This window comes from Mustela putorius, unplaced genomic scaffold, assembly GCF_011764305.1.
Source record: "Mustela putorius furo isolate JIRA1106 unplaced genomic scaffold, ASM1176430v1.1 tig00003949_pilon_pilon_pilon, whole genome shotgun sequence".
Classification (NCBI taxonomy): domain Eukaryota; kingdom Metazoa; phylum Chordata; class Mammalia; order Carnivora; family Mustelidae; genus Mustela; species Mustela putorius.
Window position 1 is genome coordinate 5551966 of NW_025422093.1, and position 20969 is coordinate 5572934.

Consider the following 20969-nt stretch of genomic DNA (forward strand, 5'->3'; position numbering starts at 1 on the left):
AAAACCCAAACTCAACCACCACCCAACACAGAGTGGTCTAATGGTCTAATATGCCGAATGACTCCAAACCATTCCTTTAACATCTCCTGATCTTTTTTTCAGCTACTTTTACATGCACGTTACCTCTTAGACACAGTTCAGGAGGGCCTATATTCCACCTAAAGGAAGAAGAAAACTCTTTGCCCCTGTTGGTAGAGGAAAGCCATGGATGGAGGACACTGTCTGAATTATTCAGGGCTACTGGTGATCTGGCGTGGAGTCTTGATAGACCGCTATCATTAACGAAAAGAGCAGTCTTCACAGAGTATCACCAAAAGCCTCATGCCTATTTAGAATGCTTTAATGTAGACACCAAGTAAACCTTCCTGTTTTGTGTAGCCTCTGTTTAAATATGAACATATGATTTAGACATGCTCCCTCTTGTTAAACAATTTTTTTTTGCTCTGTTCACTTTGCAGAGTTCACATTATTATCCTTACATGTACAATGGCGGCAGAATAATTTGAAACCCACAGCTTTATTTAATAATGTAATTATCCTATATTGGATTACTTAAAGGGGCTTTGTATTTTTCAGTTCTGGTTTTCCCTACACTGGTGATATGCTCTGCCGTGGTAAATGATTCAGGCTTCCATCAAAAGCTCTAAACTCAGTCTGGAAAAATATTGAGTGTTTTTGAATAAGCCAGGATTAATGCAAGAGCCAATTTGCAACCACAGTTGGTGACCTTTCTACTCCTGTTCAAAGACTGCGGTGGGCAGGCCGGCACAGAGGACAGACCCAAGCAACTCCAACGGCCTAATTCCAACTCTGCTGTCGCTCCAGGGAGGTTGTACAAATCCCAGAGAATAAAGGCCAAGTTTTCTTCAAGGTAAGCTTTTGAAAGGGGGGCAGAAACTTGCATAGCTTTCCGTGCCTTCCAATATCCTGTACACTCCCAAGTGGAGCTTAAAGAATGACTGAATGAACGAATGGATGGACAGATGGATGGCTAGACGGATGGACGGGTGGATAGGTGCATGCATGTCTGGGGGGGGGGGTGGGCAGATGGTAAACAGTAGCCCTCAGCTAAATATGATTTATATAATGAGAAATTGTCATAAGTGATTTCACTCATTCAACAAATATTTAATGAGCACCAACTGTAAGTCAGTCAGAAATAAAACAGACAAAAATCTCTACCTTCCTGGAGTCTGCCGTCATTAGGAGTGGTAGGTAGTGTATGGTGTGTGGTCTGTGTATTAGGAGAGAGAGGAGTGGGGAAGAAGAGCCAGATAATATGCAAAACTGGAAGCACAAGGACTAGAAGAGGCAATAATGGAAGACTAAGGGTGAAACTGGGGATGATTTCAAATCCAGTGGCAGGGCAGGTCTCTCCACTAAGACCCTAAGAAACAGGAGCTCTCAAGGCCAGGAGGGGAGGGGAGAAGCAGGGAGAACTCAGGACATTGCATGCAGAGAAAACAGAGGATACACAGGCACTCGGAGGAACATGGTGCAACACACACACCATGGTGCATGTCTTATAGCTGATGCATGCTTCTACATTTGAATCCAGACTCCTTTTCTCTTAAGTTTCAGGTAGGTTTAGCATGGAAGCTACCCTATATATCAACTTCCATTGTTAAAAATTGACTAAAATTTGCTACTGTCATCTTTTTCTCAAACCTTCAATGCCTACATACCTATGTTTTGAACACTTGGCTGAAAACCAAGTTGCATCTACCCAGAAAGAGAAATAGATAAATTCTCCCATGAAATAGCTGATTTCCTCAGAATTTAAAAGGAGGAAGGGCAGCTGCTCTCTGACACATGCACAAGGTTGGCGGGTAGCTAGGACATGCTCATCACCTGTAGGCACCCTCATCAGAAACAGAAACTGGAACAACAATCCCTTTCATTTGGATCTTTACGTCTTTACATGGACACATGCCAGCATGACTTAATGTCCCTCCTCAACCACTGTGTATGAAACATACCTATTTTCTTATACATTAAGGAGTCTGTTTAATTACACCAGCTACAGGGGCCTCCTTCCCCTTCCCTCTGCAGACTTATCACACCAGACACGATGCCGGTTCCAGCAAAACTCTCCAAATTCACTGATCAAGACGTTAGGTTTAAGAAAGACCCAATACGGCTTGTTGACACGCTCTAAGACTAACAAATCTTTAAAAGATTAAAGCAATCTGCTGTCTACCATGTATGTCTTCTGTAATTACAAGCCCAGAAGAGCGAGGAGAGTGTTTGGAAGGAACCACCCAGGGAGAATACATAACAAAAAAAGGAGGGAGAGGGGGAAAAAAAAAAAAGAGAGAGCTGGTTAGGGTAAGAAGAATATCATTCAACCCTCATCAGACTAGCCTTAGGCTACAGTGACTGGTTCCCTGCTGACAGCTAATTTGGCTCCCTACAATGCCCACCTCTCTGCAGTCATGACCTTGGGTAATCCCTCCCCTTGAGTGTGGGTAACACAGTAGCCAACAAACAGAATTAGGCAAATGGATGTCTTTTCTGAGATTAGGTTACAAAAGGGCTGTGGCTTCTGTCTCACTTGCGCTGTGAGGGAAGTCAGGCGCCATGTTGGGAACTGGCCCATGGAGAAGACCACCGGCCATGGCAAGGGACTGAGAGAGGCCCTGGTCACCTACCAGCAAGGGATGAGACCCTCATCCCAACAGCCCTCAAGGACCCGTGTCCTGCCAACAAGCAAGTGAGCCGCTTAGAAGCAGACCCCAGTGAGCTCTGAGATGATCGTAACTCAGGTGGGCACTGTGATTACAAATTTGAGAATCCCTGAACCAGAGGCACCCCACTAAGCCTTACCCGGACTCTTGTCCCACAGAAACACTGAATAATAAGTGTTGTCCAAAGACACAAAAATTTGGGTAACTTGTTATACAACAATAGATTACTAATACACTCACCTTTACTATGGGATACATGCACGCATTTTTGTGTGATAACGAAATAAAGTCTATGAAAGAAAGTGCTAAACACCAGTTTTGAATCTGCTTGAAAATTAGACTAATATCTGCTGGGAAGTAGAAAAATGCTTCCTGCCACTGCCTCAATCTTGGAGCAACTACCTGTATAAGAGGCCTCTTCTTTTTTGGGGGACCCACAGAAATTTCCAAGAACGCTATTTAACAATACGAGCATATCTTCCTAGATGGAAGAGGAAGAGTAAAAGATAATCTTGCCAAGTAAGGCTAACTTTATGTTTTCTTTCCTCCAAGCAACTAAAGGGTAAGGGGCCGATACTACTCATCTGTTCGCCACCTCCCACAGTACCCTGGATATACTAATAAATATTGTTTGAATTGAACTGAATAAAAATCTGCAGCCCAAAGGCCTCTGCTTAAAAATAGAAATGTTTTTCAAGAGCAGTATTGTATTACGTCCTTAGCTACCAGAGAAGAAGCCCAAGCCTTGTCTCTCTTTTTCTCCCCCCACCTTTTCCAGATTCATCTTTGGAAGGCCCTTGGCACAGCTGCCCAGTCAGAACTGTGTTGCCTATAAGCACAGCACAGTCTGCAGGCCCCGCAGGCACACAATCCTCCAGCCCTCACGGCCAAGATCAAGATGTGGCTTCTCTTTGCTTAAAAAGAGAAACAAACAAAAATCAAACAAAAAGGGCAGAAAATTGCCTTTAAAAATTCAGGTAAAATAAATAAATAAATAAATAAAGGCAACTGAAGTATCTCAATATTCCCAGAATGTTTTCACTCCACTGCTTCGAGGGGTCATTTAAGGAATTCAGGGGGTCAGGAGTGATGTGAACACCTGCTTGGCTGTCTATTGAATTACTGATCTATAACATCAAAAATGTGGAGTGAAAAACAGGACCTGTAAGCGGAAAGGAAAAAAAAATACAACAACAACAGAGCCTGCTGATAATTTTAAAAAAGACACTACCAGTTAGGTGATTCATATAATTTGCATTAAGAAAAACATCTTCAGCCTTTTTACTAGATCCTTCTTTTTGCCTGCCCCGATAGTTGGGGATGCATATTTTACAACCCAATGCATTGTTGCTGAACACACATTCAGCTCCCAGGAGCACAAAACACAATTAGACTATTATGGAGAATATTCACAAGAAACAGAATGGAACAGATTATTTCACTTAAGACACACAGAATTCAATTATTTTCTGTATTTATAACCCATGTACACCCGATTTTGGAATAATTTGGTGAGGAGACAGAGCACTACAGCAGTGTTTTCATCTGAATTCAGGAATCTGATATACACTGTGGGATTAACCCAAAGCGAAAGGATTTAATGGCCCAGCAGGCAGTCTCTATTTAGAAGATCCTCCGTCTGAGATCCCCCAGCCATGTTGGCTGGGACCCCTTCCCTTCCCTTTGCATCCCTTTACTGGTGCTTTTTTAATTTTGCTTTTTTTTTTTTTTTAAAGATTTATTTATTTGACAGAGAGAAATCACAAGTAGACAGAGAGGCAGCCAAAGAGAGAGAGGGAAGCAGGCTCCCTGCTGAGCAGAGAGCCCGATGCGGGACTCGATCCCAGGACCCTGAGATCATGACCTGAGCCGAAGGCAGCGGCTTAATCCACTGAGCCACCCAGGCGCCCCTTTAATTTTGCTTTTTAAAAGAACCTGCCCTTGCACATCTAAAGGTGTGTGTGGAAGACACTGCCGACCACCACCACCACCACTGCTACGAGAGGAGGACAGAGAGGAGGTGTCAGGCGGGGGGGCATGTTTCAAATTGGGGGGGGTAAGAATAGGAAATAGGAGAGGATTTTTTTTAATGGAGGGAAAGTGAGAGTATCTGAAACAAATGCACGGTCGTGCACATTCATCAGACCAGTTTCCTAGAGGCTGCCTCACAAGGGGGGCAGAACCTGAGAAGCAGCAGGCTTGGACTTTCTTGGGCATACCAAGATGGAATACCTGGAAGGCAGAGTTGGTTTCTTGACACCATCATCCCCCCCCCCCCCGTCTCCTCCCATTTGGTTGTGGCTGATGGGAGAGATGCCCTCCACCCTTAAGGTCCTTAAAGACCTAAATGGTACAGAACAGAACAGGGACCTGACTGGAAGCCCCAAACATGGGCCAAAAACTCTGCGCCTTAACAGAAAAGTCTAGGACAGAAGGGAAGTCAGGAAGTTTCACTCTATTCGAATGGATAGTTTTTTAGTTACCATTTTTCAAACAATAGTTAGTAGTCCAACGGCTCAAGCAATACATTACTTATTAATGAGCTATTAACAGTCTAGCACCATGACAGACTTCCTTGAGACAATAAAGTTACGATTTGGCCCCTGACCAGGGCAGGATCAATAGCAAGCATCTGCTAAAGGCCTAGGAGAAGCCAGGCCATGGTTTGGTGCTCTGTGCCCATATAGATTTCATTTGATATTCACAGCCCTGCAAGAGGAACCCATTTTACAGATAAAGCAACTGAGATCCCAAAGAGATTAAGTAAGTAGACCAAGAAGACATCCAGCTACGAACTGGCAAAGTAAGGATGCATATTTGGTTTTCTCAAGCTTCTAGACTAAGAGTTTCTATTCCGACCAGAAAGACAAAATGCACACGTGAAAGTATTAATCAGCCCTGGCCTTCAGATTCAAGTCAAGCCTGATCTGCGAAACCCCCTGAAGTCTGGCCTCGGTCTACCTTATTTTCCACTAAATCCTGGCCCTTTTGCCCAGTGCAGACCATATCCAATATTGCTACGCCCTTCCTTTCTATCTGTGTCCTTCCTATGGCTTCTTTGGTCATGGGTTTGCCCCTCTGCCCAAGTGATTCCTCAAAAAAGCTCCATCCAAGAGAGCCCTAGTTATTTCCAAGGGTCTGCTCCCAAGCTTCGCGTTTCCAGAATACCTTCAGCGTGACTACAGGCCATGCTCCCACTCACACAAGCTTCTTTCTGCAGCTCGAGTCCTGCACCCGCAGGCCTGACTGTGCGGGACAGCACCCTGCTGTCCTAGTACAGACGCCCCTTCCGTCCCTGCAGACCTCTGGAACTCTGGCCAGAGAGAAGGGTGAGGGCTTTGTCTACCTGACTTTCCCCTTCTCATTTCTTTGCTTCCCCTTCAGGCCAATAGGTTCCTTTTGCTTTCACAGAAAATGGGCCAAATGCAAGAATGGTTTCAAAACTGAATCGTCCAAAGCTTTGCTCTAGAGAGTGCAAGGTGACAGCCGGGTTTGGGGGAGAGGCTGGGGGGAAACATCCAGACTGAAGATATGTTTTGTTTGGCCCACAGCGTCTTTTGAAACTTGGACCAAAGTGCCAACTACACTCACACAAAAATCTAGATTTCTAACACGTCTCGAAAAACGGAAAGACCTGGCACTATGAAATGACATTTCTGCCCAGCAATGATCAGCAGGATGTGAGTAGCAACATTCGAGTGAGTCACACGCCCCCAGGCCCCTCAAGCATCATATTTTCTTCCAGACCTGGCTCATTCTACTTGGTCTCACCTGCCGGGCCCTGTGGGCATTTACACATGTGTGTCTGCTCTGGGTCCCTTTCTCCCCTACACAGTGGAAGACATCATAGAGGAGGTGGCGTTTGAGTAAGGCCTTGAAAGAGGGATCCAGCTGTTGCGAGGTTTTACTTCACAAAGAAATGCCTCGGTGAGTTCTAGAACCTTTAGCTCATACTGCCTGGGTTGCCTTCTCTTATCAGCAGGATGGTGCAATGTTTTTGCCATCAGTGTTTTGGAATCAAGACAGCTCAAGTTCCCATTCAGTCTCTGTCATTTACCTGGTGAAGGAACTTAGAAACCTCGACAAGTTGCCTAACTTCTCAGATTGCCCTCCTGCAAAATGGGGACGACACTAGAACCTACCTCATAGTATTACTGTTGTAAGGAGTAAATAAAGGGTCACGCGAATGAACCCTAAGCATCTAGTTTTACTACTGCCTTTATTAATATCATTTTAGTCCAGGGCCAGATAGTAAGTACGTTTGGCTCTGTGTGTCACACAGTCTCTGTCACACTACTCAACTCTGCCGCTACAGTGTGAAAGCTGCCAGAGACCATTTGTCAACAACTGGGTGTGGCTATGTGCCAATAAAACTTTATTTACAAAACAGGCAGCTGGCCAGAGTTGACCAGTGGGCTTTAGTTTACCAACCTCATGTTTTCAATATTCCCACAGCCAGCCAATGTAAATCAGCTCTGAGGATGCTGTCTAGGTGTCTCAGTGACATCGAGAACAATAGGTACCCCCAGTGGGCAGAAGTGGGCACCTCTAACCTGTTTACTGGACTCACTGAGATGAGGCTTAGCCCAGAAATCATTTTATAGGGACAGTGCTCCCACCTCCACATCTTGGAAAGAAATCTCTTCCCAACCCTCATCAGAATCTCGCTGGACCTGAGTTCAAATGTTGTTTCTTTCAAACAAGATCAGGCACTCCTGTCAGAGGTCCTGAATTTTCACTCCATCACACTGAGCGCACCACACAACAACCCATGACTTGTGACAGGTGAATGAAGTACGCACTCCCCACCTGACAGGCAGTTCCATGAAGACAGGATCTGCCTGATTTCCCCACCTCTGTCTCTCCAGGCTGGCCTGCACACAGAAGGTGCTCGAGGGGGGCTGAGAATGAGTCCCCTCTTCTGTGAATGAGAGGCATCACGTCCCTGCCTTGGGGGAGTGCAGGATTTAAGGAGCCCTTTTAAACATTTTATTCCTCAAGTGCACAGTATTTTGACTGAGTCAACTGCCAATGGGACTGCACATTCCTAGAGAGCATTCAAGCACCACATGCTGACCAAATAAATAAAGGACCGAAGAAATAATATTCATGAAGACTCAATTACAGGATAAGTCAGTCTATACTCAAAGTTCCACTATTAGTCCCTCAATATAAAGTGATAGGGAGACATGAAGGTCACCAATCCTGGCAGAATGGAGGAAAACCTGCATTTTAATCCTGGCTCTGAGTCTTAACTATATGTGACCTTGGGCAAGCTACTTAACCTCCTTTGGTCTCAGCTGCCCCATCTCTGAAGTATGAAAATGTCACAATACAACCAACCTAAGAGAATTTCTTTGAGAATTAAATGAGCATTTAATTTATGTATTAATATATTTGCAATGCCTGACACATAATGGCTACTCTATAAACAGAAAATGTTGTAACTTCATAGGAAACACTGTGGGTAAAACTCTGGCCAATGGTTTGGGCAGAGAGAAAGCCAGAGGCATTTTCTCTGGGTTGTGCATACATAGAGAAGAGAAAACTTTAGAAAAACGAAGTGTGAAAGTGGTTCTAAGACCAAAATGTATGGGGATGGTTTTCTACCATTTTGGATCAATCAACCAAGTTGCTTTTTCCTTCTTACTGTGAAAGAATGGGTGAGCTCTATGGGGACAGAAATTTTTATCTGTGCATTAGTCATTGTGTTTACTCTTAATGTCCCCCCTGGAGAGAAATGACACATAGTAGGCATGCAATAAACATTTCAGAATGAAAGAAACCATCTGTGAATATCAGGGAGTGGAAGAAACGCCAATTTCGTTTGTCACCAAGAGTGGCATCTCAACAAAGCTTTTCTTAAGCCATTATAAATAATACCATCAAAGGGCCTTCCTAGCTTCAGCAAAGAATATGGAAATGAAGGTAAGGTCCACAGGGGACTGTGAACACCAAACCTGGTTTCTTTGTGACCACGGACCCCTGGGTGAGTATCTTGGCACTAACGTCCACACTCTAAATAGTGATTCCATACCAGTCATGTCCCACAGAGGCACCATCTACTGCTCTAAGACAAGGCGCTGGGATGATCTACCCTGAACACACCCATGGAAAACATTTGCCTACTTTTCTCAGAGTAGAACCTTGAGAGTAGCCCTTCTTCCTCAAAGCAGCAGACCATCGTGCTTGAGAGCACTGGCTGCTAGGCCCAAGATTTTTCTGGCCTTTCTCTGTCCACTAAATAAAAGGGGCTGGACTTGTTCTCTCAAATGTCCTATAAGTCTATTCCAATGCCCATAGCAAATTAGACATGAGCCTTTTTCTTCGCTAACCATGGGCAGTCTTCCTGATCCTCTTGATCAACAAAGCCAAGGGATGTCCAGTCAGTCACGGCTGAAGCCCAACATGTCCATGCTGTTGGCTCCGCCAACATCCAGCCAGGAGGAGGTCTCTGAGAGTCTGAGAATGTTCTGGGCGACCTTCTCTGCCTCTGAACCCTTCGCCCCATGTCAAGAGGCCCTCATTCCACAACGCAAATTTCCAACCAGAATGTTGCCAAAGTTGGGTAGTCACCGAAGAAAAACAACTAAACCTGAGCCTGTCGTGGAGGAAAGTCAGAGAACAAGGCAATGAGTAAGAACATTTTTATTCTCTGGTATAATATCTGGGTAGTTTGGTTTTTTCCACTGGTACCCTGAGCTGAGCTCAACCCAGAGGATGGCAAGCAAAGCTTGGACTAAAGGGAAAACAAGTATACTCTCACAGTGCTTTCCAATCCCATGGTCCACAGGGGGCTTGGGGCAGGCCCAGCGACAGGTTAACTGGTGATAACTTGGCCTGTTATCTCTGTAGTATGCAAGGCTTCCCTTGTAGGCATCAGAACAAATAAAAAGCCCCACATGCATATACATATAGACACACACATTCTAATATGTATGTATTTATACGTATTTTAAAAACATATTCCTCCCTTCAGAAAAATACACAAAATTAGCAAGTTTAAATTATTTGCACTTAGTTCTTTGTCTCCAGTTATACTGTGTTCTTTTGTGCTGGTAAAACAACATGGGCTTTAATTAGCAAATATCTGTAAATAATTTACTTGCTTTTCAAATAAGACAGAACAATGGGGTCAATTTTCACATACATTTACCCAGCATGCATCCTGGGTCTTAAGCCAGACTCTCCCATTGTTCAATAACTATATCAAGCTGTCCAACTCTTGCTGCCTTCTCGGTGGAGGTAGGGGAGGTTAGGGGGCCAGAAGCCCAGGTTCTGGTAGCAACATCCCATTTTGCAAGACCCCAGAAGGCAAGCATATAGCATTGTCCATCCCCGGTGAAAAAAAAGTCTTAACGATTTCTGACTCTGGAACTCTTCTGCCAGGAACGTGTACGCGTGCCAAAGGCAAAGGGCATTTAACGCTCTGCCACCCCACTGCCCCCGACCCCCGACAGTGTAAGCCCCAAAACACAAGGCACTATGTCTGAGGTCTATGAATCACTGAGCCCTGTCTAGGCTCTCCAGGGTTAAGCCGGGCCCTTCACAAAAGTGCAAAGAAAGATGTTAAATCAAATGAGAATGACTGCTCTAGGACTGGAGGCACTATTATTTTGAATAAGATTGAAAAGGCCAGAAAAAGCAATTCAAAAACATTTCAATTATGTATTTCCCAGAACTACATCTTTGAGCAACTAATGCAAATGTTACCACCACAATAAAACTTCTTCCCACATAAAAGCATATAAAACAGGTTGAACAGCATATACTTTATATATCATATGCATATTTTTGACTATTAATAAAAAATTCAAAATCTATGTATGCCTTACTCTCCTAAGCAATACAGTAATTATGATTAAGGGACAGGCAGCAGAAAAAGAGCCAATTTATCTTACTCGTGCTCAGGAATACTATTGTGTAACTAAGCAACTAAAGACAAAATATGGTCTAATTAATTCACTCCTATGCTTATTTAAAAGACACAATTAGAACATTTTTATTTTCCAGCCTGCACAGTAGCTCAACATGCTTGAGGGTGTGGAAAGCAAAGCCTATTATTCTCAAAGACAAGAGTTTAATGTTTAGTGCCACTGATCAGGCTTGGAAGTCAGCTCTGGGGAGGAGGGGGTATGTTCGGAGTCACGAGAAAGGAAAGGTATGGTAAGCGGGGAAGAGGGTTCTGGGGCCACTGGACTGCCTAGTAACATGTGGCCTCTCCCCGCTCTTTTCCTCGCTGTGGCACAGGGGTGGAGAAAGGGCCATGAACTTGATGGTCATGCGTGCAAGGACACGCGCCCCTGTGCGTCTATTTATACAGCCACAGAGATGCTCCAGAAAATTCACGTAATTAAAGCACACGTTCTCGTCTGTGTGATAAATGTCAAATACCCATCTTTGACGCTGCTAACAGTGCATTTGATTTTAAAAGCGGAATTAATTTACGCAAGTGTGTGCTGGAGATTGATGCTATTAGCATGATTCGAAAGCACCCTTTCTGTAATAATCATCATCTGCATGTTTAAAATGTGTTGCCGATCCGGACGTTCACTGTCCAGGACGTGAGTCGTGTTTTCGGAAGGCTAAGGCCCGGGTTCTAATCTCCAGCAAGCTGGCGCAGACGACAGCATGGCTGGAAAAAGCCATCTGTGCCTCTGTGAGGCCACAGGAGTGGAGTTTTCAAGAAATGCAGGAAATCCGTGACCGCATTTCTGAGAGGCGAATGAATCTTTAAGCCAACAGCCGATAAGTTTGTTTTAAATTTCTTTAAAAGCCAAACCAACGGGTAATCACTAGCTACAATATTATTCTGAGTGGAAGATGGCAAATATCCAGCTACCCTGGCTATAAAAAATGACAAGCAAATGCATTTGATCCGAGCAATTATATTCTGGATATTGGTTAAAACGAGACTTTGATAAATGGGCTTGAGTCGTGTATCACTAGCATCCACCACGAACAATGGCATGCTTTATTAATAATTAATAACGAAGTATTTACATGTATGGACTCATGTACTTCGTAAAAATAACATTTCCTTAGTATGTGCCTGACACTCTAAATGTCACGGGAGGATTTAATTGCTTATAATTTTGACTCACTATCAAACACTGGCCTAGTTAAGACCACCAGTCTGGAAAGCACGCCAGCTCACGGGAGCTGCCAACCGTACTCAGGTGAGGAGTGACCGGTCCCTTGGCATCCAGTGTGTGGTCAGATTGCCACCGCATAGCCCCGACTTTTTAATGGGCTGAGGGCTGAAGATGGGAAAAGTACTCACACATGAAGGTGCTGGCTCTAGCCTCACCATCAGTCCCAAATAGGGACCGTTCTCTTTGGTGAGTACTCCGAAAGAAAATCTACACTTTTAGACATCTTTTGTGCAAAAACGATGGTGGATTTTAGACGAGAAAGAACACATGTGACGGGCGTGTGCTGCAGCTGGCCCACAAGGGAATGACCCATCATGGGTCCCCTGACAGGAAGAAACCAGGCTGACCTTTAAGAAAGCAGGCTGTGGGAAAGAACGTTTTAGATGGCTGAGGTCATGTAGTCATTCAATAAATACTTAGTGACTGGCACTGAATACTGTAGGGGGGACCCAGAGGTGAAGAAGTCACAACCTGTAGTTCCTGAGAACACCGCTAGGGTGGGAAACGGCGGATGTGGACAGGGGGAGTGAGAGAAAAAGGAACAGGATGCAGATAACCCTCATAGACCGTGCATGTGCAAAGTACAAGAGAGGACAAGCCAAGCACAGCCCAGTAAGAGCCCTGAAGGCAGGGATTCCCGCCTACCTTGTCCAGGGCTGTATCCCCAGGGCCTAGAACAGGCTCTGTCACAAAGTAGGTGCTCTACAAATATGCTCTGAGTGATTAAGACTTCGAAGATAAAGATAATAATTTCTAGTTTCCAGAAAGATCAGGAAAGGCTATAAATAGTGGCTTTAATTAATCTACACTTCAACTAAGGAGCACAGATTAAGTGACAGCTTTTCTGTGACCACTGTCTGTCCATGGGAGTAAACAGCAAACTCTTTGAGGATTGAGGCCATTCTCCTTCATATCTGTATCCTGTTGTCCAGCACACAGTAGGTCTTCAATCAATGTCTCTGAGCTGAATAAATTCTTTTTACAAAATCATGCAGATCGCGAGTCTTCCTTTGAACACACATTGCATTTATTGTCAGCACAATCCACTAACGTGTTATATAACGTCTTATGTTGTTTTTACATTTTTAAAAACGTGTTTATCTCATCTCTCAATGAAGATTGATAAGCTTCTTGAGAAACAGGGTCACACCATGAACTGTTTTTCATCTATCTCTGTACCTAGCCGAGCTCCAAGTACATGGTTAGCACTCAACAAGTAGTTTTTGATGAACTCAAGAGAGATGACACCAACATTTGCTAGAGTTAGGATCTGAACCTACAAAATCTAATTCAGTACACACTCTACTGATTCTTAAATTTTAATATCATTAGAATCAACGCTGAAACAGAGATTTCTTTGCACAGATATTTTTGACATATGACTGTTAAATTATTTCTTGATTTTACTGGGTCTTGCTCCAACCCAAGTAAGAAAGAGAAAAAAGCATATAATCCTGCTCCCTATTTCAAATCAACTCCATAGGCCAGGGGTCAGCAAACATTTGTGTAAAGGACCAAACAGTAAATTATTTCCCAATTTCCACTGTGCGGGCTCATATGGTAGCCGTCAGGGCTACTCAACTCGGCTACTGTAACTTGAAAGCAGTTATAAACAATATGTAAACAAACAAGTCTGACTATGTTCCAATAAAACTTTACAAAAACAGACAGTGGTCCAAATTCAGCCCTCGGGCCATAGTTCACTGATGCTTATCACAGTCCTCTGAATTCTCACCAGACAGTTCTTTAGTTCTCACCCTAATTGGGAAGGGCCAGCCAGTCAGAGAAAAGTTACTCTTTTTCCTAGTTGAAGGTCATGACTAAAACTACTAAGAACTGCAGATACTGCATCCCTTGTTTGCTGAGCTCTCCTGTATAAAGTGCTTATGCCAGCTGGCAGGCCCTTTCCATTACTGTTTCTAATTCTCTTGACAAAGTAGAGATCATTAGATCCATTTTACAAATGGAGAAACTGAGACTCAGAAAAGCTAAAGAAATGGTCCAAGGCCAGTGAGGTCACTTGAAGAGGTCTTGGAAATTTTTAAAAAGTCAGCTCATGGATACAGACCAGAGACAGAGCAGCTATCCACAGCTAGAACAGGGTCAGTCCAGCACCTCCTAGATTTCAAGACATGTCTGACTAATTTGAGATGTGATACAAGCAGGCAATCTTTTAAACAAATCCTACCGATTCAGAGGACAGCACAGTTTCATACTGAAATATGAATCCTTAAGGAACTTCTTATTTTGATGACATGGTAAAACATATCCTATGGATGAAAGCCAACCTGATTTGGGGAGACCTGTATTGGGTATTTGTCTTAGCAAACTAACCTAGAGGCTATCCTCTCACAGAGAAAATCTTTCTTTAGGAAAAGGGGTGGTGCGGGCACCACTGGGTGGCTCAGTGGGTTAAGCCTCTGCCTTCGATCCTAGGGTCCTGGGATAGAGACCCACGTGGGGCTTGCTGCTCAGTGGAGAGTCTGCTTCTCCCTCTGCCTCTGCCCCTCCTCCTGGCTGTGCTCTGTCTTGCAAATAAGTAAGTAAAATCTTAATTAAAAAAAAAAAAGAAAGAAAGTAGTGGTAGTGGTCTCAAACTTCAACGAGAACAGCAGTACAAATATTAATGATAATAACAATGAGTCAGCCACTACTGGAGAATATACTATGTGCCAATCTCAGTTGTAAGCACTTTACATGTATTGACTCATTTAATCCTTAAGGCAATCCTAGGGAGTAGGTACTGTATCTCCATTTCATAGATGAGAAAAGTGAGGCAATGTTTAAAATGTAGGCTCCTGGACCCAATTCCAGAGATTCCAATCAAGTTAGTTTCAACGGGGGTTCTGGAATATGAATTTCTGACCATTTTTAACCAGATAGTAACCACTTACAGAAATCCTGACTGCTAGCTAGAATCTGCTTGACCTTGACTTCCTGACATCCTTAGCTTACTCATCCACACTCACAGTTGCAGGGGACCAGGGAAGCTTCCTGTAGAATCCAGCCCACAGTCAGGCTGCAATCCAAGCTTGCACATCTACCTCTTTTAAAAGGGTATATTGCCAATAGATGAAGCGCTTGGCAGTTTGAAAATGAATGTAATCAGAAGTTACCCAGTAACAGAACCAATTACCCTCCTACTTTGCCATTTTCCTTCTCTGAAGAGGTAGTGGCTGAATGTGGCAATTGTGGGTAATTACTAAAGACACTTAACTCCTGTATATGGCTCTACTATTCACTTTCATGGTAATTTAAGACAGTGTCATGATTAGGCCTGAGAACCTCCACACAGGCATATTAGTCTCTCTGCTTATTGTTCATAAATTATAATATCTATAATAAAAGCCGCTGCAGTCATCACTCTTTTCTATTTATTTAAGGACTGTACCATTTTTAAAGTACTTTTGCCCATATAATGCCTCTTGATATTCACAACAATCCACAGTCTGCCTCATTATTGTCCCCATTTTGCTGCTGAAGAAACTGAGGCTCAGAGGGTTTATGCTGGTTCAAGGTCGAATAAATACTAAGTTGCGGAATCAAGATGTGACTCTGGACTGCTTTTTCTCCACACCAGTTGCCAGCACAGGAAGGACGTGAAGGCAGTAGTAAGTCATTATCAGAGTTATTATAAATAATAATAAATTATTAATGATTATTAATAATGGTATTAAAACACAACTGCTCTCGTTAGATACCATGAGCTCAAATCAGCTGAACTTTATAGAATAAGAATGGTTCTGCTACCTAAAACCCAGTGACCTTTGGCAAAATGGATTGACTAGTCATGACTCTAAAATGAACAAGGACTTGCCCATATTAGCGCAAACTTCTAGAATATAATATGTTGCATTAAAACTCTGGTGTCAAGGGTAGGATTCAGTGGTGGTGGTGGTGCGGGGGGAACAAACAATCCTAAAGCTTAGGAAGGCCTACGTTCTAGCTTGGTGACCTTTGACAAACCGCATAACTTCTCTAAGCCTATATCCATTGTAAAATGCCATACAAAGTCCTGCCTTATCCAGCCTCATACAATTATTGCAAGGATCAATAAAATATTCCCCAAAAAGGCCCTCTGCAGATGATAGCAAACCACACAGGGACGCTATTTCTAATCTCGCACAATGATAATTTTCCTGCTTTTAGAACTGACGTCTTTACATTTCAAGAAATCATAAATAGACAGAATGGTTCTCTTAAACCAAAAAAGCATACTGAGTCCTGGCTGTCCTTTCGAAATGGATGCTGATGTCAGCTCAATCAAGAAATTATTAACCTCCATTTGGTTACTTAAAATAAACTGTACTGGCTGATTAAATGTGCTGAACATTTTCTCCAAGTAACAGTGCACATCACCAAGAAACCTTTCTCTTTCAGTTACACTTTGCAAATGGCAAATGCATCATTCAAAACTATTTAAAATCAATAACAAAAATCATTTCACTGTATATAAACAAGTTAATGGAGTTAAGTGAAAACAAAGCAAATTTCTTAATGAGAGGACCCTGTTGCCCCCTCTAGGTGCCTGCAGTAAATGCTGGTTTCCCTAGGCTCTCCTCCGGAGGAGACTGCTGCTGCCATTCAGCTAATGAATGACTAACTTAGGCCAGGGGGGAAATGACATCACCAGGGTGGAAAACCGATCTGGATTGGGAAACTTTCTACCTGCTTTACATTTGTCATAATTATTTTGCACAATGCAGCCTGCATTTGCATAATTTTGAGGCGTGTCATTATCTCAATTGAAAATTGTTTTAATATGGCTGAATAATTCACAATGACATCAGCCAAAGTCCTAATGAAATATACAAGTATAATCATACAGCTAATTACCAGCCGTGTTAGCATTAAGAAACAAATCATGCATAATATTAGACGATGTATATGCAGCTGAGGATTATAAATAGAGCCATCTCCCTCCGCAAACCCCCTAGAGTTTACTTTTAAATGGCAAGATTAATTTCCTTAGGTATGGCTCATATAGCAATGACGAAATGTACAGATCATTACAACGGCTCGCTTTCATTTTCCCTTAATGAACAATTTTTAAAAATCGTTTATTTAAAAATACTGTGTATCTATGCATTATCAGCAGTTCTAACAGATGTAACCTTGGGCTAAAATGGTTTTCACTCTTAAATCAGAATTCACTATTTAATTACACCGACAGAAATTAAAACTGGACCAAGTGGGGTCAACTCGGGGTCTTTAAAAATATTTCAATTTCAATTTAAAAAAAAAAAGAAAGAAGGAGAGTGACCACAAAATATCTCATAAAACACTGAATAATTTCCTTCTGGGTTTAGGCAGAAGTCTATTAGGCACCAGCTCTTTTCTGGATATTTAATCCTTCCCTTTTCCAGATCACAGGCCATGTTGAAGTAATAAATTTGAAAAGCAAATAATAAGAAATCAGGAGGGGGAGGGGAGGAAGACAGCTGCGCAGGAAAGTTGGGTCGGGGGAGGGGACAGAGCTAGACCTTGGGAGGGGGAAAGAGCTCAACCTGTTGGTAGGGTGCAGGATTTTTCACAGTATTTCCAAACAACACCTTTGTAAAATTGCAGGCAGACGTCGGGAAGTATGAACGTTTAAAACCCAAAGCGGGCGGGAGAGGGCGGGGGAGGGGGGGGAACGTTCGGGGAGGAGGGCGGGGCTTATTTCCGAAGAGGCAGATCTGAGGGCGAAGGTTTTGACGAACTCCAGTAATTAACCGGCATAGACCACTGATGGGTAATTCGATCCTGGGAGAGGGAGTGAACTGGCGATGCCAAAAGTACAATCAACTCCATCAGACCAAGGAATTCTGGAAGGACTGGCAGGCAGCTCCACGTTCCGGGATGAGTTAAACGGAGGAACCATTCATTTAACAAAAAGATCCTTACATCTACCTCGAAAGCTCGAGGACCTGGCACAGAGCTACCTGCCCTCAAAAGTCTCAGTCTGATCACCCAGCTCTCGCTCGGGCAACACAAAGCCTTGCCAGGCGGCTGCGCGCCCTCCCTCCCCACCGCACCGAGGGCACAGCCTCCCCAAAATAGTTCCCCCGGTGGGTATCACGGCGCTGAGGTCGGTCAGCTGACAAGGGGAGCCCGCAGAACTGCGGTCACACATGAAATGACAGAGCTGAAGGGAGGCGGCCGCCCCGGCGCCCGGTGACAGCAGCTCACCTCGGGCGTCCTCCCGGGAGCGCGGCTAGCGCCCCCGCGGCCGTCCAGAAACGTGCCGGCGAAGCTCGGTCCCTCCCCACCCTCCCCGGGAGCGCCGTCTGGGCACGGAGGCCGCCGGACCCGCGAGGCCAGTGGGCGAGCACACACCCCTCTGCCTTCCCCGCAGCCCCGGTCCCGGTCCCACACATTCCCAAAGATTGCGCTGGAAGACGTCCACTTTGCGTGGAGTAATTGAAAACTAGAACATCAAATGGCTTGTCCGAGGGGGAGGGGGTGGGGGCGAGAGATAGTTGTTAATGCTTAACGTGTTTGTGCCGGTTACACGACCGCTTTGAAATCCGCCCGGGCAGATCTGCAAGTTATTTGAATGTATTATTCCAGTACCTGTCATTTATCACTTTATTCAACACGTCTTTGCCAACTCAATAGCTTTTGATCTCACTCTGCCTCCATTTCGTAATTTCCGCCCTCTTAAACATATCAAATACTTACTTAAAAAAAAAAAAAGTGAACAATATCGAAACCCACCGAAAGAAATCCACCCAGCCCCGACTGAGCCAGACGCGAAGGTAAAATTTTCAAAAGGCAAAAAATATAAAAAGCATGTGATGTTCAAGCGGCAGTAGCAAGAGAGCGAACGATCTCTCTCTCTCTCTCTCTCACACACACACACACACACACATCCTTGAACAAAACCCTTCTCGAACAAGTTATTTGATCTTGACTAAAATCAGCAGTTGGATCCTCTTTGTAAAGCTGACAGCCAAACTCTGACAATGGCAAAATACTCGAGCCCCAGCTAGTGGCGCTACCCCTTTAAAAAAGGAGTCGATCCTGCTCGCCTGCAGAAGTGAATACAGTATTTTCAAGCTTGCCCTGTAATAAGCATTACTGGGGGGTGGGGGGGTAATAAAGAAAGAAGAGAGGGAGATATAAGTTTACCACCTCGCCATGGTCGCTATTTCTGCCCTGGGGAGTGTCTTCTGGGAGGAAATAAAGTTTAGAGCTGGATAAAAGTTGCCGGCTGGTCCTCTCTTCCCACAACAGCTGGAGCTCCGCTATGCAAATCGGATCCTTTGGCGTACATCTTACAAAGAAAAAGTCGCCAAGGGACAAAATTCTTGGTTTGCCTTCAAGGTGGAATTGAAAAGCCTTGTAGAAAATGTAAGGTCCGTGCAAGCCACACGGTGAGCCGACCCACTGCAGGGGGAAAAAAAGCACCAAATAAATAACGTAGCCATCAGAGCACAAACATCTATTCCCAGACACATTTACACACAGACATCCACACTCTTAATACAGAGGAGCCAACAGATATAAGCTGGGTGGAAAAATAATAGAGCCCACAAATTTTCTGCCTCCCCTAAAAAAACAAAAACAAAAACAAAACAACAACAACAACAAAAAACTCCGGGCACCCCCACCGCCACCTCTCCCTACTTCTCCATCCGAGGCGGTAAAATTACATTATGTATGTATGATCAGTGCAGGGATTTTTTTAAACAATAAAAATGATTTGGGGGGATGCAGAGGGTAAAAGTTTGGTGAAAAGTTTGTGGGGGGTGTGGGTAGGTGCAGAGGTGTGGGTGAGTTGGGGGGCTGGGGGGTGCCGGGGGGTGCCGGGATCGGAGGAGCGGAGGAGAGCGAAATACCTGGAGTGAGTTGGGCTCCATCTCGACGTTCTGAATTGATTGAACTCAACATTCTCTCCAAACTTGTTGGCTTGAATGGATTGCATCAGGTCCTGGCAGGGAAAAACATTCTCTGCCTTCAGCTGGCGTAATGTCTCAATATAAAACTGAGCTCTTGCCTCCCCTTCGGCACCAAAATGATTGAAAATATGTCCTAATATTTCTCTGACGACTCAATTTTCAGCTCCTGTCAAAACTGTGTAGGTTTCCTTCCAAATGTGGGATGATCAAATTCATAATCGGAAGAAAGGTTCCGTCCGATCTCGGCGGGAAGCGGATGGATCAAGACAAAAAACATATAGAAAGGTTTGTAAAAATAAAATCCACCCTAAAACTGTGTGAAGATGAGACCTCCCTCCTCCCAATCTCCCTTGTCTGGGGGTGTCGTCTAATGAGATTTTTGGAGGAGACGAGAGCTAGCAAGCTCCGCTGTGCATCTGACAGGACCTGCTTGTATATGTCTAATATAAAGAACATTTCCTGCAGAGATTCCGGGGCGCTGCTCCTCTTTCTAATGCTCCTTAGCAGATTTGCTGTTATTAGACATGTAGATTTGTTTGATAGTTAAATTACGCTTCCTCACTGCCATGTTTTCGAGAACTAATCTGTTAAATTATCTTTTGATGCCTATTTACATGGAAGGGAAAAGTGGGTTATCGATTATATAAACATATAAATATTAATGCATTTGTTCGCTTCGCAAAAAAATACTCAGCCAAAAAAAAAAAAAAAAAAAACCAGAAAGACAAGTGAGCAGTGCACACACATCTCAGGATTTTGCAAACAATATTGAACGGACAGCGGCTGCATTTAGGGACTGGAACAATAAACGATGCATGATAAATCAATAAATGCGAGCAGCGAGTCTGCTCGGAATATGAATTCAGGCTCCCGGTTCTGCGTGTGCATTCTTTAATTTTGAAGTATATACACTAGTACGTGTTTACAATGCTGATGGACGCCAAGGGCGCTCTCAAATGATAATGTGTTTATATAACCCAGCGCTACACGAATAATATACCGACTCCTACCCCACCCCCATCCTCTCCCCCGCCAAAAAAGGGAGGGGAGCTTCCTCAATAATAGTTTGAAACTGAAAAAATCCATTTGCAAACTAGTTAAATACAACCAGAAATTAAGCTGTTGAAAACCGGGGGCATGAACCATAAGACAATAAAGGTTTTAAATGTGTATATTTATTGTTCTGGAGCCCTGGAGCATTGCGAGGTTTGCATGCACGGCTATTATGCAAACACAGAGAAACT

The 20969-nt window shown here is 43.8% G+C and overlaps 1 protein-coding gene across 1 annotated transcript in view; it reads right to left on the reverse strand.

Moving 5' to 3' along the window:
• ARID5B (AT-rich interaction domain 5B) overlaps positions 1-20063 on the reverse strand; it is a 178034-nt gene extending 157971 nt beyond the window's left edge. Inside the window, exons 1-2 of the mRNA XM_004765679.3 lie at positions 19666-20063; positions 18959-19213 (exon numbers count right to left, since the gene is read on the reverse strand). Coding sequence (XP_004765736.1) covers positions 18959-19213; positions 19666-19686 — 276 coding nt within the window. The 5' untranslated portion in view covers positions 19687-20063. The remainder of the gene's footprint in view (positions 1-18958; positions 19214-19665) is intronic.
• Between the last annotated feature and the right edge of the window lie 906 nt (positions 20064-20969).